Source organism: Squalius cephalus (genome assembly GCF_949319135.1).
Source record: "Squalius cephalus genome assembly, chromosome: 1".
Taxonomy (NCBI): domain Eukaryota; kingdom Metazoa; phylum Chordata; class Actinopteri; order Cypriniformes; family Leuciscidae; genus Squalius; species Squalius cephalus.
This window is the reverse complement of record NC_137122.1, coordinates 62425120-62444700: the sequence shown is the minus strand read 5'-3', so window position 1 is coordinate 62444700 and position 19581 is coordinate 62425120. Positions and strand designations below refer to the sequence as shown.

Below are 19581 nucleotides of genomic sequence, written 5' to 3'. Positions count from 1 at the left end.
CCACAAGGAAATAATTACAAAATATAATGAAAATATGCATATTCATGCATGTCATACATGGTGGTCAAAATCTTGACTATTTGTTGATGTCAAATTGACGTCAAGGTGCCTGCTGGGTTGTGATGTTCACGCTGTCTAACTTTTCCATTTACTTTAGGATATTTCATTGTGTTTCTTATTTCATACAACGTTATTCTCAAGTAAAAACCTCTAACAAGATACAAAATCACCACAAAGCAAGATGAAACAGCACAAAGCGCCTTGCATATTATATTGTTCTAAAATTATTATATTATCAAGGTTATTATCAGTATAGCCTCTCTGGTATAGCCTACCTGTATTAGCCTCAATTATCTCGTAGAAAACCCACAATGCATCGAGGCGACTGCATGGCATATCTCCCGCCGCCTATAGGGGCACTATTTCAGGAAATGATGCAATGGGTCGTATTTGAGGAAAGGTGCAAATGACCATTATGGTCGTATAAATTGGAGGACTTGTTGGGCCTTTCAAATGTCAAAACTTTACAGCAATCATTTTCTGTTCAACTATTATTTTGCAAATCAAACAAAACTAATATTAACATTCAGACATCAAAGAGCAATAAGAATATTGAGTTCTTCACAGACAACTAGTCAAAACAGTGATTGTCCTCTTTCTCTCATTTTCACTGTTATTGCACAGGGGAAAACAGCGCATTATTAACAATACACACTGATCTTGTAATGGGGCATGTTGACACACTAATCTGGGGAAATGAGAAACTCTTTCCATTGAAAACAACAACAACCGTTCATTTGATGCAACTTTGTACATGTGAAATAAAGCTAATAATTGATATTTTGAATCGTATTGATTGAACCAGTCAGTGTCTGTCAGTGTTACTCTGAAATCAGAATCAAGGACTGGAACTAACCTTTATTAATATAGATATAATATATACTTGAATACTTTTACAATGCATTTTGATTTAAAACGCTTATATGGCAAATGCCGCTTTAATGGTTAAGCGAGAATGAGAGAGAGAGAGAGAGAGAGAGAGAGAGAGAGAGAGAGATAGAGAGAGAGAGAGAGAGAGAGAGAGAGAGAGAGAGAGAGAGAGAGAGAGAGAGAGAGAGAGAGAGAGATTGATCATATATTCATGTTGTTTCAATCCTGATGTAATTATGACTGTCGGAAAAAATAAACATAATGGGCATTTATTTTTATTTTTTTCTGATTTAAAATTATAATTGCAATATTTTTAACATAATTTAGATGTAGTCTCACATATAAAGGTGTTTATGGACAATATGTTTTTACATAAACCACATTACAGTTTTTAACCTTGTAGAAAATAATATAAAAGTTTTCTAAAACTATATGAAACCAACACGAATACTGGCGTACATTTATAAAAACTTGATACATGTTTTATTTTTACATGTTTTTGTTGGTAACACTATTTTACAGTGTCATTGTTACACGTTACATGTATTTACTATAGTAATAACTATAAATGAACACTAACCCTATAGTACGTACATGTACTTAATATTACTCAGTACTTAAATATATAATTACACATTAAAATAAAGTGTTTTTTTACTTTGACTTTGATTATTTGTCCCAGACTCAGTTATTTTCCTGTTCAACTGTTCTTCTGTATTAGATTCAATCCAAACTCTCTTTTGATGAAGATTCATAAAGTGATTCAGTCAAAACTGGACATTAAAAAGCAAACGTGTAAAAACAGTGAAACTCAGGGTGACAAACGTTTATCATGAATGAAAATAACAGTCAAAGATCAACAACTGAAGAAACATGTTCAGACTGAAACAGGAACAAGCGTTTATTGACCATAAACTACAATAACATGATTAAACTGTAATAAAACATGTGAATTAACAGTGAAATACTGGAGGTGACAGTAGATTAATGTTCATTTTACAGTTATCTCTATGATTATATAGATGATGTGTTATTCATTTCACATTATTGATTATAATAATAATTTGAGATCCAGCAGTTCTCTTACGAGAGGTCTCTCGTACTGCGTAAGTATATTACGCTAGGGGAAAATCTCTTTTCCGCGAGATATTGAAGCCAAAAAATTATCCTTTAATTTTGTATTAATGTAAAACGCCTTGCAGCAGCATGCAGGCATCAGCCTATCGAGCGAGGCCTATCGTGACGTCAGATCCAATGAGGGCGCTTTGCGCCCACTGCGTCACATCCCGCTGAAACGGGCGTGGCGTTTTAACCCTCTGGGGACCACGCGCGTTTTGCTCGCTTTTTTTTTTTAGCAATGTAAAATAAACACTAAATGCTCTGTTAATTTTGATCTTTCATTTTCGTGTAATAAATCAATCGATCCTGTTCAGTTTCTATTTTTCTTCTGTATACTCACAATAAAAATAAAGTGTTTAGCTTTTTGCCAAATAAAGAAAAATTAACATGATGCGATTTCTGCCTTCTCTCTGTCAGTAAACTCCCAATTGAAACGCGTTCGAAAATGATCAATAACTCCGCAAAAATTCAGTCAAACAGGCAAACAAACCCACGGGCATAAAGCTTGAGATCGCATCTTTTAAATGAAGTAATTTATATAAAAAACAAATATTCTCATCTTGTGAAATCTGTATTAAAAGAGAACGATTCCAGTCGAGCTCATTAGAAGCTCATTCAAAAGTAATGTGACCACTCCCTGGAGAGCGCGCGCTATTCAAACGCAAATTCTGAGAACCATTTCAGACCTGTGAAACGCCCACATCAGCTGTAAACAAAGTGCCGCGAGTGAGGCATAATATAGCCTACCTTATGGAGAAAAGTTTCCTCAGAACAGTGCTGATATGAGGAGCAACAGATCCCGCTGAGGAGTGAGGTATGCTGTTACCTTTTCTCAAGTGTTAATGTGGAATAACGTTATGGAATAACGTTAGTGTAGGCCTATGTAAACCGCAAAAAGATGAATCGCGTTTCTATAATATTTCAGTGAGATGAATGAAGGGTACATATTTGGAAAGACTGTTTAGCCTAAATATGAATCGCGCGTCTGTGTGTGAAAGAATAAAGTGCTTTGCTATAGCCTACTGAGATGAGTAAAAATCGACTGAAATATGTTAATACAAATAAAATGTATTTGTATAAGCAACGTATTAAACTGCAAATTAACATTTATATGCCCTAATATTTCATAACATCAACGTTACAGTCAGGCGAAGCATGAAAGACAACATTTTGTTGACTAGATTTGGATACAGTTTTTACTGTAGAATATACTGCCACATCAAATAAGCTTTTGTTTAGCAATTTCTGCTCATATCTATATATATACAGTGAGGAAAATAAGTATTTGAACACCCTGCTATTTTGCAAGTTCTCCCACTTAGAAATCATGGAGGGGTCTGAAATTGTCATCGTAGGTGCATGTCCACTGTGAGAGACATAATCTAAAAAAAAAAAAAATCCAGAAATCACAATGTATGATTTTTTAACTATTTATTTGTATGATACAGCTGCAAATAAGTATTTGAACACCTGAGAAAATCAATGTTAATATTTGGTACAGTAGCCTTTGTTTGCAATTACAGAGGTCAAAAGTTTCCTGTAGTTTTCACCAGGTTTGCACACACTGCAGGAGGGATTTTGGCCCACTCCTCCACACAGATCTTCTCTAGATCAGTCAGGTTTCTGGGCTGTCGCTGAGAAACACGGAGTTTGAGCTCCCTCCAAAGATTCTCTATTGGGTTTAGGTCTGGAGACTGGCTAGGCCACGCCAGACCCTTGATATGCTTCTTACAGAGCCACTCCTTGGTTATCCTGGCTGTGTGCTTCGGGTCATTGTCATGTTGGAAGACCCAGCCTCGACCCATCTTCAATGCTCTAACTGAGGGAAGGAGGTTGTTCCCCAAAATCTCGCAATACATGGCCCCGGTCATCCTCTCCTTAATACAGTGCAGTCGCCCTGTCCCATGTGCAGAAAAACACCCCCAAAGCATGATGCTACCACCCCCATGCTTCACAGTAGGGATGGTGTTCTTGGGATGGTACTCATCATTCTTCTTCCTCCAAACACGTTTAGTGGAATTATGACCAAAAAGTTCTATTTTGGTCTCATCTGACCACATGACTTTCTCCCAAGACTCCTCTGGATCATCCAAATGGTCATTGGCAAACTTAAGACAGGCCTGACATGTGCTGGTTTAAGCAGGGGAACCTTCCGTGCCATGCATGATTTCAAACCATGACGTCTTAGTGTATTACCAACAGTAACCTTGGAAACGGTGGTTCCAGCTCTTTTCAGGTCATTGACCAGCTCCTCCCGTGTAGTTCTGGGCTGATTTCTCACCTTTCTTAGGATCATTGAGACCCCACGAGGTGAGATCTTGCATGGAGCCCCAGTCCGAGGGAGATTGACAGTCATGTTTAGCTTCTTCCATTTTCTAATGATTGCTCCAACAGTGGACCTTTTATCACCAAGCTGCTTGGCAATTTCCCCGTAGCCCTTTCCAGCCTTGTGGAGGTGTACAATTTTGTCTCTAGTGTCTTTGGACAGCTCTTTGGTCTTGGCCATGTTAGTAGTTGGATTCTTACTGATTGTATGGGGTGGACAGGTGTCTTTATGCAGCTAATGACCTCAAACAGGTGCATCTAATTTAGGATAATAAATGGATTGGAGGTGGACATTTTAAAGGCAGACTAACAGGTCTTTTAGGGTCAGAATTCTAGCTGATAGACAGGTGTTCAAATACTTATTTGCAGCTGTATCATACAAATAAATAGTTAAAAAATCATATATTGTGATTTCTGGATTTTTTTTTTTTTAGATTATGTCTCTCACAGTGGACATGCACCTACGATGACAATTTCAGACCCCTCCATGATTTCCAAGTGGGAGAACTTGCAAAATAGCAGGGTGTTCAAATACTTATTTTCCTCACTGTATATATAAAATACTATTTTTGTCAAAAATAAAGTCATAGACTAAGATGTTAGATGTTCCAATGTTGGCTATATTCAAACTAATGAATACATATGATAAAATGTAGGCCTATAATCTTTTTTTTTTTTTTTTTACAAAGAAAGAGTACACTTTAAATATTGTTAAAATTGTAATTATTGTTGTAATTGTAACCTTTTTAATAAAATAGCAAAACATATTTACAAGATAGATGTAAGCGAAATCTTATATGGTCAATGTAAGTCTTCTTCTAAATATATCTTTTGTCCTTGAATTGTGGCTCAGTCAGTGTCACACCTGAATGAATGGCTAATTATGCAGAGTGGGTGGGACATTGTATTCTCAGGTGTAAACCACTCCTCGTTCACGCCCCCTCGCATATTGGCTTTCCAAGCAAAACCTGTTTTACATCAATTTAAATCAATGTATTGTTTTTGTGAACGATAAAGCAAGACTATTTTCACATAATTTTGAAGCCAGAACTCGAAGGAACAACATCCATTAGTCAAAAGTCTTGTGGACACATATTTAATATGTGTTTTGTGGTCTTATTTCAGCAACTTTCATTTTTATATTTTCCAATAACCACGCATAAACATTATTCTCTTAAAAATACAAACATCTACATACATGTTGCTTGCATATTATGGTAACCCTGTTTGTGCTATATAGAGTGAATTTACACCTTTACCATTAACATGTTTATAAATAACTGAAAAAAGCACAAATGTCAAGGCATGTCAGAACATCTCAAGGGCCCCAAAAACACCTTGGTCCCCAGAGGGTTAATCAGATCATCTGAAGGATTTTTTAATAACACATTGTGCACAAATAAAGTGTGTGAATATCAATAACGGTGATAATGCAGTAACACACACAATCAGTTACACAACTGGAGAAATGGCAGTTTGGTGTGTGTGTTTATGTAATTTCACACTTCTGATAAACAATGAGAAATTGTTAAATGGTTCCACATTTTCTTTGTTTTCTTTTACAGTGTGTGTGTGTGTGTGTGTGTGTCAGTCAGAGTATGTGTTGTTTAATGTGACACAGAGACACTGAAGAGTTATAATAAACTGTAAATCCAGGATAGAGGGGTTCAGTGAATGTGTGTGTGAATGTGTGTAAGTGTGTGAGTGTGTGTGTGTCAGAGACGCTGTAGAAGGACAGAGTGCCGGCCGACACGTCCACAAACACTCCTACTCTCTTACAGGATCCTGAACCAGCAGAAACAGCAGTGGAGTTATTGTGAAGGACAGAGAGTCCGTGATATACAGAGCGTCTCAGACTCCAGGACTTTCCATTACGTCCAAACTCACAGTCATAACCCCTTCCTTTCCTCTTGATTCCTTTATATGACACTGATATATCAGCATCTCCACTGCATTCAACCTCCCAGTAACAGCGTCCAGTCAGACTCTCTCCACACAGAACCTGATGACACACATCAAATCTCTCTGGATGTTTAGGATACGACTGACTCTCTTCCACGCGCGTCACCTTTCTGTTCTCCTCAGACAGAACGAGATCAGTGTGTGCTGTGTTTGGATCCAGTGTGAGATCAACGGCATCTGGACACAAGAACACACATTACAACAGCAACACTTACAACAACACACACTAAAACTGTGTTTGAGGACTTACATCTGAGTAGCCTTGATGTCATCATGAACTCTTTAACTTCTGAACCGTGATCCACACTAGAAAACACACACACACACACACACACACACACACACACACACACACACACACACACACACACACCATCTGCAATAGTGAGCATCTTCTGGACATTGTACACAAGGAAAGCTTCTTCACAGATCTCTGCACTGTAGCACAAAGAATCTCAAGAGATCTCTCGCATATTGCCAGTGTTTCCTTGTTAGACTTGGTTGGACCAGAATGCACATTGCTGTGGAGAAACAGTTGTCGTACTGCTCGTTTAAGAACTTTAAAAAAACAAAAACATTTTTTATACTACAAATATATAATTGTTTTGTTTACTTCTCATCTATACATTAATGCTGTGCTTTGGGAGATCTGAAGTAATTTTGTAGCCTACCTATTTACTGCAAAACTCCTCAGCTACACCATTAGCATGCATATGAAATATTAAATTTTTAAGAAAGAAAAAAAAAACTAGTGCTGTCAACGTTAACGCGTTAACGCATGCGATTAATTTTTGTCTGGTTTAACGTGTTAAAATATTTAACGCAATTAACGCAGCATCCGTCTTTTCTGCCATCCGTTGGCTAGATTTACATGATATGATCACGCTCTTATTCATTTAAATGCTTTTAAACATTTCAAGCGTGGCAAGACAAAAGAGAATGCGCTGTCTGTGTGAATGTCTTTATGTGACACACACACACACAGACACACACACACACACACACACACACACACACACAATGCATAGACAGGGCGCCAGAATCCAGTTCTCTTTCGCGCTTGAACTAACAATAACAATAACAATCCCAAAATGTCAGTTTTGTCGATTATCCTCAGAAGAGCAGTCTTAAATGATTTATATAAAGTCTAAAATGAACAAAAAGAGTTGTGAGAGAATGAGGCGCGTGTGAGATCCATAGACAGTATATAAACGGTGAGATCCGCGTGTCTGTCTGCTCTTAAAGGGACAGCAGCCAATAAAGCTTCCTGTCAGTAAAGTTAAAGAACACAGGGAACAGAGAATATGACTCACTGCTCTTGATTAAATAACTTTTGTAGCTTTAATAAGGATTAACTATTTAATTTATAATTTATGCAGAGCAGACTGCATATAACTGATAACTTTATTACATTTCTGTATATTTCCTAACTGTTAAGACAGGAAGGGCACGAGTAAATATGACATTTATTATGGGTTTATGTTAGCATTGTTTTAAGTTCACTTAAATGAAAAACTACTGTTATATTTTTGAAGCCTAATAAATGTGAAAAAAAAAAAAAACCAGTAGCTGTATTAATATCAGTAATACTGGCCTTCATTCATAAAAAGATGCCATTAAACAAGTATTTAAAATTTACTGTCTTTATGTTGTTTCTACATTCATTTGATTAACTGTGAAATTATTACATTATAAAATATATTAAAAACGTACAAAAACATTTCTTTTTAGTGCGATTAATTGCGATTAATCACAGAAAAAATGTGTGATTAATCTAGTTAAAGTTTTTAATCGATTGACAGCACTAAAATAAACATTCATTAATAATGATCTAAATTCAATATGAGTTGTTTCTGGATATTATTATATTTGTTAGATGCATAATTCTGCCATCTGGTCAGAATTTGTTTTGCAGATAATATAGCTTTAGCCAGAAAGTGTAATTGCCCCATAGAGATCCATTCATTTTTCTGGATGTGACTTACTGCTCTTCTAACAGCTTTTGTTATGAATATATATTTAATCAATTTAAAATACATTAAATCAGTATTTTTGTCAAAGTTTAGATTTTTTTTGTTTTTGTTTGAGGTCTTTTGAAGTGTCTTCTTATTGCAATAATGTATAAAATGATTAACTTTAGAATAAGAAACAAAATTTTAGTACATCAAACCAACAACAATAAAAAAACAGCAATATGCGGATAGGAACATGAGTGAAGAGTGATGTGTGTGTGTGTGTGTGTGTGTGTGTGTGTGTGTGTGTGTGTGTGTTTGTGTGTGTGTGTTCATTCCACACTGCATTAGTGCTCTAGTACCAGGCCTTCATTCAAGTCTGAATCTCTGTGGATTTTAAGAGATTTCAGCCCTGTTGCTCAGAGGTCTTTAAGAAGAGGAAGTTCTGCTTTAAGTCTCTGTTGTGTGATCAAACAACCTCTGGTGTTATCTTTGTGCTTTTATTTGTGTGAATCACAATTTCTCGTACTTTGTTTTTTTTTGTCTCAGTCTTCTGTGTATGAACCTGGAACTATTCATCTTCACACTCCGGCTCTAAAATGCCGATCTCCTCTCATCTCTCTGCATATTTCCCCCTCTTAATGGTCCTGCTTTAAAACTATTTGCCTTGTTATTTCTTTCTTTTTTTGTGCTGTAACAAAACTATGTGTTGTTCCATTTGTTCCCACTAATAGGAGCTGCTTTAAGTCGCTTCCGTGTTTTTATCTAAGCGCGGCTCCAGACTAACTTTTTTACTTGGAGCACTGTCTGTAGTCGATATATACCAAGATATATATAGTGTCTGTGTATATTAAACTGCAAAAAGACTATTTAAATATTAACCAGCAGAAATATTAACTTCTGCTTGTCTCTGTGTGAATGAATGGCGCAGACGTGCGGTTTCATCGATAATTCCATGCTGTTTTGCTTGGGTTTAATGATATACAGGGACAAAAGGGACAAAAGCATGACAGACTCGAGCAATGATGCCTTCGACGTGTGATTTCGAGAACACTATAGGGAACGAGCACGTTCTTTTCGCCTGTTTGGACACTTCACATACGTTTGTACTGCCTGTTTTGTTTACCTGTTTACACCTTCATAACGTGTGTTTTGTCCTACTCAAAACACACGTTTTCGACGCCCATTTTTGTTCAGATAAACGTGTGACAAAAACTTGCGTTTTCGGTGACCCCAAAGCGCACGTCGAGAATATGCGTTTTAAATAGCAGATCACACGTCGAGGACGCGCGTTTTGATTCGTGACCACAAAGTGCATGTTAAAGGGACTGTATGTAGCTTTTTAGGTATTTTATTATCTAAAATCAATATTTTTATTAATAAATATGCCCTCAATGATGTACAAATACCTATGCCAATGATCAGACTAATCCTCGTAAACGAAGAATTTATTAACTTTATATACATGGGACGGGTAGGTCCACGGAGGCTTCCATGTAGTTCCGCCATCTTGAAAAACTATAATAGCAGAGAGGGACAAAAAGTACTAGACCAACGCGTTTCCACAACGCGTTTTCGTTCAGAGCCAGGCGTCACGTGACTGAAGTCAGCAGAAGCGGAGAAGCAGAGCAGAGAGAGGTGCTTGTCACTGCCGTGGCAAGTTTAAAAGGCTGCACTGCACGGTTATTTATACACCGTTCATTCATACATACATATGAGCAGTGTTGGGGAAAGTTACTTTTAAAAGTAATGCATTACAATATTGCGTTACTCCCCAAAAAAGTAACTAATTGCATTACTTAGTTACTTTTTATGAAAAGTAATGTGTTACATTACTTTTACGTTACTTTTTCTTCTCACCTGGGCTTGCTTGTTTGTTTTTTTAATAACAAAACCAACAAAAAAGTTATATTTTTGGCAAATGTTAAGGCCCTTTCACACCAAAAGTGAACTGAATAAGCCTCAGGCTGAAGAAAATGTAAATTTACGCTTGTACAGTAAAGGGTGCCGCTCGCGTTGCTGTTCTGGATTAAAGAACAATAATATACAGGAGAAGGAAGTTCAACACTCTTATTTCTAAATCTTAAGTAATTTTTGCTTATTAGTATGGTTGAATTAGATCATTGAAGGTCAGCAGCAAAGACATTAATAAAGTGAGATTAAATTCACAAAGTATATTTGTGTAATTTAATAGTTAATTATAAAAGTTGAGTAAAAAAAAAAGTTGAGATTGCATTTTACTGTTTTTATTTATTTTGAGCAGTGAGGTGAGTAAGTGAGTAACTACAATAACCATCATGTTTACACAGCGCACACACCACCACCTCACTTTGTTTCTCTCAACATGGGGACAGGAGAGCTGTCAGTCAATAAATGTGAAAAAGTAACTAGCGTTACTTATTTGGAAAAGTAACTTAGATATTTTATTGCAAATTGAAAAAGTAATGCATTACTTTACTAGTTACTTGAAAAAGTAATCTGATTACGTAACTCAAGTTACTTGTAATGAGTTACCCCCAACACTGCATATAAGTCACAGGATAAGGAGTCCTCGTCATCGAAAAAGTCCAAAATAGACCGTAAAAGGAATTTTCGGGATAGCTAATGCAAGAGAAAGCTTTTAAAAGAGACGCTGAAGTTGCCTGCTTTCTTCTCGACAGGTAAGTCAATGTTACGGTCTTAATTACAAGCTTTCTTTTCATTACTTGGTTGTGTACTTTATTATATAGACAGAAGAACATTTATAGTAAAAGTTAAACAGGCTCTTTGATGAATAGCAGCTATTGAGTAAAGTAACATTAGAGAAGTTTTTTTATTATATAGATAGAAAAATAATAATATAATATTTATATAATAAAAAACTATCTAAGTTTTTATTATATAGAGAAGTATTTTATTAAATAGACAGAAGAACATTTATAGTAAAAGTTAAACAGGCTCTTTGATGAATAGCAGCTATTGAGTAAAGTAACATTAGAGAAGTTTTTTTATTATATAGATAGAAAAATAATAATATAATATTTATATAATAAAAAACTATATAAGTTTTTATTATATAGAGAAGTATTTTATTAAATAGACAGAAGAGCATTTATAGTAAAAGTTAAACAGGCTCTTTGATGAATAGCAGCTATTGAGTAAAGTAACATTAGAGAAGGCTCTGATGATGATGATTAACAATGCACGTAGCCTACTTCAAAAAATATAACGAGTAAAGAAGGCTTTATTACTACCTTAGTTAATGTTTTATACAGTCAGTAATTCATACTGTAACATTCTTTTTTCGTTGTTTCAAGTTTCAGTTTGTTTTAAATAACAAACCTGTTCACCCGAAGAAAAACTCGGAAGTGCTATTATAAGACATCCTGTCATAGCTTTTTGGTACATATCGGCTACCGTAGATGTAATGCGCATTTGAAAAAGTGAGGCGCTGGAGAGCATTATTCGTTTGAAAGCAAAATACAATTTCACCACTAGATGGGAGAAATTCCTACTTACAGTCCCTTTAAGAATGCATGCTTTTATGGCAAATCATGCGTTTGGCTGTTGAAACGCACGCTTTTGACGTGTCAGTGTGCAATCCGACGCCTGACCAGGCGTTTATGAATACTTTGGCTTGCCATAGTCTACGGCTCAAGCACGCTCGTAACTGTGCACTCAGACAAAGACGAGACAAAACCGAGAGTGTCAGAGCTCTGTCACAAAACCAATAATTGAACTAGACAGAAGTGACAGAAATCTGACACTTTGTTGTTTATGATGGGATAATTCTCGAGTTTCAGACAGAATTCAGCCAGAGAAAGTGTGCACTTCGGTTCAGCGATGACTAATCTGAATGCCACTGAGTGGCCATCACACTCAAACTCAGCAGAAACGTGTGTAATTGGTTATACATTATTAAAAATGCTTTGTCACAGTTTTTAATAAATGTGATAAGTGATACTGTCTAAAGGCAAACGCTTGGATGGGTAAAAAAAAAAAAAGAAAAGTCTGAAAATTGCTTTCCAAAACAACAATTGTGGCTGTTCATGAGTTTATGTCTAGGATTGTTGTTGATCTTTAACATTTTAGTAATGAACAATATGTCATCTTTTGAAATGCAGTGCTGTTATAATAACATTTTCTCTGTACTTTTATTGGGGATTTCATTTTTGTATTTTATTTATTTGTAAATTGACTGTGAAATAAAGTTTTAAACATATATAAAATAACCTCTCTCACACACATAAGCCGTGTCATAAATGGGTTCACAGACATGTTCGAGAAGGTTATCTGTTTGGGTGATCAGTGTAAGATGGAGGTCTCTTAAAGAGTATGTTGGGAAATGAAGAAGGAGGAAGTTCCAGTTCTATGTCTTTGTGACGTTTCTACAGCTTCTATAGTATCAGAGTCTATACATTATTTTCTCAACACATTCTCACTAACAACTCGTCTGGATGCTTTGTCAGGACTGCTTGGTGTCATTTTTTAACACACTGGGACCCCTTCAGTGTTCAAAAACTATTAAAAAATCTCAGTCTCTCTCACATACACACCAGCCAGGATGATTCCTACTGATCCACTTACTTGAGTTTGTCCAGTGTGCAGTCTGGATGCTTCATTGTATAAGAGAGCAGCTTCACTCCTGATTCTCCTGGGTGATTGTAGCTCAGATCCAGCTCTCTCAGGTGTGAAGGGTTTGAACTCAGAGCTGAAGCCAGAGCAGCACAACCTTCTTCTGTCACCAAACACTGAGATATTCTACAACAAGTAAGTAGTAAGTGTTCATGTCAGTGTGCTTCATTTTTAGAGAATATACACTACAATAAACAACACGGCTCTTCAACCCATCAATTATCTTTACAAGGACCTCTGATTGATTGCAGTTAGTGATGTTGAGATTACCCAATTTAAAAATTGACCGTGATTACAATGGTCACATTATTAAACAGTAAGAATTTGGATGCTTTGTTTAAAAAAAAATGTTTTTAGTTCTAAGTTCACTAGGTGATTGACTAGGTAAGGCAGGGTCTGTGCAAATCAACTTTCAGCACATGTGAAACTCTCAAATTGAAAACATGGTGGAACAATGCAATCTCTTGTACTTGCCGAAGAAGCAAATTTAATAAGCTATTGGGACATGTTTGCTCTCTAAACATGATTCAGGAGTAGTTGAAGACAGGTATGCAATATGCAAAACATTTAGATGAAAAGTGTCAGCAAAAGCGGCAAACACATCTAATATGTACAGCGCCTGAGGAATCATCACCATCCACACCCAGATGAAGGTAATAATTTTACAAACATAATAAATAGCCTGTTACTTACTCCTATACAATAATAAGCAATAAGCTAAGCACTTTGTTATTTTGATAAGAACAAGGTCTCAACTTCAAAAAAAAAAAAAAAACAAACATTTTGACACTCTTTAATGCATGTGACAGATTGTTATATCCGCATATCTGTTTAAGTGGAAACATGAAGCGCACCTGAACTGATCATCTCTGCATCTGTGCATCTCTGCACCTGAACTGATGATCTCTGTATCTGTACATCTCTGCACCTGAACTGATCATCTGTGTATCTGTGCATCTCTGCACCTGAACTGATCATCTCTGCACCTGAACTGATCATCTCTGCACCTGTGCATCTCTGCACCTGAACTGATGATCTCTGTATCTGTACATCTCTGCACCTGAACTGATCATCTGTGTATCTGTGCATCTCTGCACCTGAACTGATCATCTCTGCACCTGTGCATCTCTGCACCTGAACTGATGATCTCTGTATCTGTACATCTCTGCACTTGAACTGATCATCTGTGTATCTGTGCATCTCTGCACCTGAACTGATCATCTCTGCACCTGAACTGAACTGATCATCTCTGCACCTGAACTGATCATCTGTGTATCTGTGCATCTCTGCACCTGAACTGATCGCTGTACTTCTAGATTGTTACAAACACTACCTTGGAAAATCATCCCGTCTGCCACAGGTCTCCCTCATCTGAGTATTAACAGTATTAACTGAGTACTGACTACAAATCCCAGAACTCCCATACCTGGACTGATTGCACAAACACCTGTTCCCCATTTCATGGACTATTTAAGCTCAGAGCACGCTAGGCTAAGTGCAAAGTCTTGTTTTGCCATGGCTAACATTTCTGAGCATTTTTCCCACAACTGATCAATTCATCGATTTAGCGATCCATATTGACTATCTCATTAGCTCTCGAAAAACAAACAGATTTTCTACCCCTCTTCACCAAGCAAACTTCCCTATGGATGACACTAGTGTTGTCACGATACTCAAATTTCTAACTTCGATACGATACCTTGAAAAATATCGATATTCGATACCAATTTCGATACCACAGAGAAAAAAACTGCCACAATATTAAGTTTTTTTTTTTTTTAGCTAAATATTACAAGTCTAGAACATGACAATGAGGTATATTTTACATGAACAAAAATGTCCTGAGGTAGTGCACTTGTTCAAAAGCATAAATGCTGGTTAATACATTAACGTTATTTGATGCGTTATTAAACACGACAACGTCGGGCGCTTTTTCCGCTCGGAGTTGTTTTGTTTTTTCAACTTCAAAAAAGCGAGGTGCAGCAGCCGCATAAACAGCGCGCAGAACACTCACTGCCATAGGAAACCAATTGAAAATAGGCGCCTCTCACTGCAAAAATTGCGTCAGGTGTGATCGGCCCCATTCACTTTTGCTATTTAACCAGAGTGAATGAGACGAGTGCGCGTGTGGTGTTTGTCAATGCGCCTTTGGAGAGAAGTGAAAGTGACAGCTCAGCTAGTATCGGTGTATCGATACTTCGGGAAATTAGTATTGGTACCTTTCAGATATTTCAGTATCGATATTTATCGAAATATCAATATTTTTTCGACAACACTAGATGACACTGAACCCATGCAGATAGGACAAACACATCTGTCCACAGAAGAGCAAGAATGCTGCATCAGGGAACATCTATGTCTGTATTGCAGTCAAGCAGGACATCTGAGAGCAAACTGCCCAACTTGACCAACACAACAGTATACTCCGAGGATGAGTACTAGGGGTTGGAGAAACAAAGCTTCTTCAATCTTTGAAGCTTTTCTTTGATTGTTTCGGGAAAAGATTTGAAGCATCAGCAGTGTCGAAAACTGTGGCAGGTCAAATTTATAGCAGCCATAAACCAGAGTGTGCAGCGCCAATGTTTCATCCATTAAGCACAAATAAAAGCCTGACAAGGCTAAATATTCAGTTTTCTGATAATATAATTGACATATTAAAGTGTGGCCGTAAATTGAATGTAATAATACTAATCATAATAATTCCAATAGAGTTGTTTGATGCAAGTAAATGGTGCTCTAATTATTTTATAGTTTTTATAGTGTTCATATGGCAGAATATATGATCATGTAATATAGGCTATAGGCTTATATTTATAAAAAAAAAATGTTGACTTGAACCTCCAATAACCCGTAGAGTAGTGTTCTGGGTTCAAACATTCTGAAATGCAAAGTGAAGCATTCACTTGACTAGAAAAAAAGTGAAGCTTTGTTTTTCGTTGATCAAGTTTCTCTGAAAACAATACAGGCTCCGACACGGAGCTTCATGAGAAATTGCGCTGCGTACTCGATAAGCGCTTTGAAGCTTCAGTGTCATATGCAACATCACTAGTGAGTACCTCCATTGTTCCTGGTCATTACACTTCATGTATAGAAGTAACTATAAAGATAATGTTCTCTATGAGTACCATCATAACTACGGCCCTACTTGACTCGGACCCTACTTGTGTGTAGTTGGAGTTCTACACACAGAGCAAACATGCTTTTATCTCAACCGTTTCCCTCGCAATCCAGTCATCATTGGTCTACCTTTTTTTTTGGACAAGCCACCGCATGCCTTCTACAGCCACTACCCATTCCTCAATGACCTTGGTCACACATTGCAATCGATTTTTTTCACTGAATTCCTGGCCTCCCAGGGTAACACCATTATATTAACAGTCATTGGTAATTTCTCTAAAGCACATCGATTAACTCCTCTACCCAACCTCCCAACCACTTTCGAAACAGCAGAATATCTCTTCCACTACGTGTTTCGCTATTATCGACTACCTGAAGATATTGTCTCAGACCGGGGGTTTCCAGGTCATATCTCGGGTCTGGACGACCTTCTTCCGCCAGCTTAATGTAAATATACAGACCCTTTCCAAAAAATTAGAATATCATGGAAAAGTTTATTTATTTCCATAATTCCATTCAAAACATTAAACTTCCATAGATTATAGATTCAGGGCCCACAATTTAAACGATTTCAAGTATTTAGTTGTTTATTTGTACATAATTTGGACTTCCAGCTCATAAAACCCACAAAAACAGGATTTCAAAAAATTTGAATATTACATGAAATCACACAGTAATTACACAGTGATATCATGGTCATTGAACCAGGTTTTGGTTATTTTGGCAGTGTGGGCAGGTGCAAAAAAAAAAAAAAAAAGGAACAGAAACAAGGGATCTCATATGTAATCATATGCATATGTGAAATAACACGATCACCAACATTAAACAGCATATAAATCAAAACTGCCTAATGTTACTGAATTAAATATCGACTCAGGATGAGCAATAGGCCCGTGCAAGCATTAGGGGTGTTGAAGGACTCGTTCTACTCCATCTGTGTTTTGATCATTGTTCTGAATTCGATCTGGATGTGGTCTTTGACAAAAACATTATAGTAACCCCCCCTCAGATCTGATAAAATCAGAACCAGAGCTTCTGCTCCTGTACTGTATGGAAGCATATCGGTAGCAATATTCAATTTGAAACATAATATGCAAAATGACAAGGCAATATGTAAATTGGCAATGCATTTCTGTATATAAATTAACATTTTCCATTACATTTGTGCAACATTTGGTTCAAAATGAAAATGAAAATTCAATTATATAATTTAAATTTGCCATTTAATACACTAGGTTTAATATGTAAATTTAATGCTTTTTTTAACGCTTTTATAAGTTGCAAAATTAAAATGTATTACAGAAATGATAAGATTTGTTTAACATGTTCAGGCAAAATTTGTAGCAACATGATAATTTAAATGTTATTTCTCTTAATTGCATTTACACTCGTAGGTAAGACACTTGCGATTGCATTTTCATGAAATGTCAATGAATGTCGCAAAATTCGATGTGCAAATTGAAAATGCATTCCGAGTCAATCACGTTCACGTCCCGTCCAGTCCTGCCAATCACTGCATCAAGGCGGGGCTCGGCAACAGGTAAACATAGGCAAATTTTCGCATGGGAGCGCGCAGATGTTAGTGTAGAGAGGAGACCCTGAAGCGGAATGAATGATCATCGTCAGAAGAACCGAGTGGTGCTGTAAAAGAGGTTTATGTTTTAAAGAAAAACATCCTTTGGACAAGCTAGATATTGTGGGGAGCATACAAATGCCTGTACGGAGCAGAAATGAAACATTAATGATGTTCTGTTGTTTTCTGATGCTGGACTGTGTTAATGATGGTTTCGTTTTTATTCGAAATTCGTTATTATAAGTGGGTGTAGATAAAAATCTTAATTCAGTCAAGAGTAGTGAGTGATTTTCTCTTTTGTTGTTTTATTAACATTAAAGGGATAGGTCACCTAAAAATTAACATTTTGTCATCATTTACTCACTCTCAAGTTGCTTTAAACCTGATGTTTAAATTGAACATAAAAGTTTTTGAAGAATGCGGGTAACCAAAGAGTTGCTGGTCCTCAATGACTTCTAAAAGGTTGTTTTTTTTGTGTGTGTGTACTATGGAAGTCATTGGGGACCAGCGACTGTTAATACCCACATTCTTCAAAATATCTTCTTTTGAGTTAAGCACAAGAAAGAAATTAACTCAGGCTTGGAACAACATGAGAGTGAGTAAATCATGACAAATTATTTTGGGGTGAACCATCCCTTTAAGGACAAACGACAGCATGTTTACTAGGTCACTTTAAGACTTGCACGCATTTAGAAACAGAATCAGTTTTCGCTCACTTTAGACATAACCAACTGTGTTTATGTAAACCTTGTGTGTATTTGGCAGTATTAGCACAATCAGACGCGAAAGATAAAGTCCAGTTTGGCACTGTTTGACAGTGCGCGCGCGCTTCAGGCGTACACGCTCAGAAAAAGTGCATCATGTCAGAACAGAACGTCAATGAAATGTTTACCCGGCAAAGCTTTAAAGCACGAGCAAATAATTTGTGACAACTTTTGTGATTGCGAATAAGTGCAGTGTCCTGTGAGTGTAACTCTACCGCTGCATTAACATGTGATGTGAATGGACGTCGAGTTTTACAGTATTGGGACTGAGGCGCCAGAACTGCAGCTGACAGAATGTGCGCTGTAGCACGATACTATCATATTTCTTCAAAAGCAGATCGTGGAGACATTATGCTATGTCATGTGACATGTCACTATGTCGTGTGACATATGTCGCACTGTACAGCCCTGCTTATGCTCATGCAAAGCCTCATTGATGTAATTTTTTTTTTATTGCAATGTTTTATGATGAAATGTTTTTATTATTTATTAAAGAAATGTATGCAAATCATAGCCTACTGTAAGCCTATTTAATTATTAATAAGGAATGCTAAAACACAAATGCTGCAGACTAACATCAGTTAGCAAGTCCTGATCAACGTTTTAATTTTACGATCATTTAATTTAATTTATTTAACTGTTATGTTTCAGTTAATAAATCTATTAACAAATTGAAATAACACAAAGTATAAGACACATAATCTATTGACTAGGGATGCTCCGATCAGCATTTTTTGCCTTTTTTGTTCATGTTTCTTTTTTATATATTTTTAGCGATTGCCAAATTTTTTTCTGTGATTAATCACCATTATAAAAACAAAATATTAATGTAGAAACAAAGACAGTATATTTTAAATATGAGTCTAACAGGTAGGAAATATACAGAAATTGAATAAAGTTATCAAACAGTTTGCACTGCATACATTTAAAATGATAGATTAATTCTCATTAAAGTTACAAAAGTTCTTTAGTCAAGAGCAGTGAGTAATTTCCTCTGTTTCCTTTGTTCTTTGATTAACTTTACTGACAGAAAGCTTCATTGGCTGCTGTCCCTTTTAAAGGTCCCCTATTATGCAAAATTCACTTTTGCATGCTGTTTGGACATAAATGTGTGTTGGCAGTGTGTGTACACAACCAGCCAATAGTGATAAAAATCCACTCACTCCTTTTTTATTAATCCCCATAAATTATCAGCACTGTCTCCCGACGACCTGTTTTCAGAATG

At 36.5% G+C, this 19581-nt stretch overlaps 1 protein-coding gene across 2 annotated transcripts in view; it reads right to left on the bottom strand.

The window, feature by feature from the left end:
* LOC307170272 (NACHT, LRR and PYD domains-containing protein 3-like) overlaps positions 1-19581 on the bottom strand; it is a 412645-nt gene that overhangs the window by 103002 nt on the left and 290062 nt on the right. Inside the window, exons 6-8 of one of the 2 annotated variants that reach the window (XM_079891359.1) lie at positions 12855-13028; positions 6587-6642; positions 5058-6513 (exon numbers count right to left, since the gene is read on the bottom strand). The exons of the other annotated variant lie outside the window; for it this stretch is intronic. Of the exons in view, the coding sequence (XP_079747485.1) occupies positions 5966-6513; positions 6587-6642; positions 12855-13028 (778 nt within the window). The 3' untranslated portion in view covers positions 5058-5965. Of the gene's footprint in view, positions 1-5057; positions 6514-6586; positions 6643-12854; positions 13029-19581 lie in introns of those variants that run through there. 2 annotated transcript variants of the gene reach the window in all.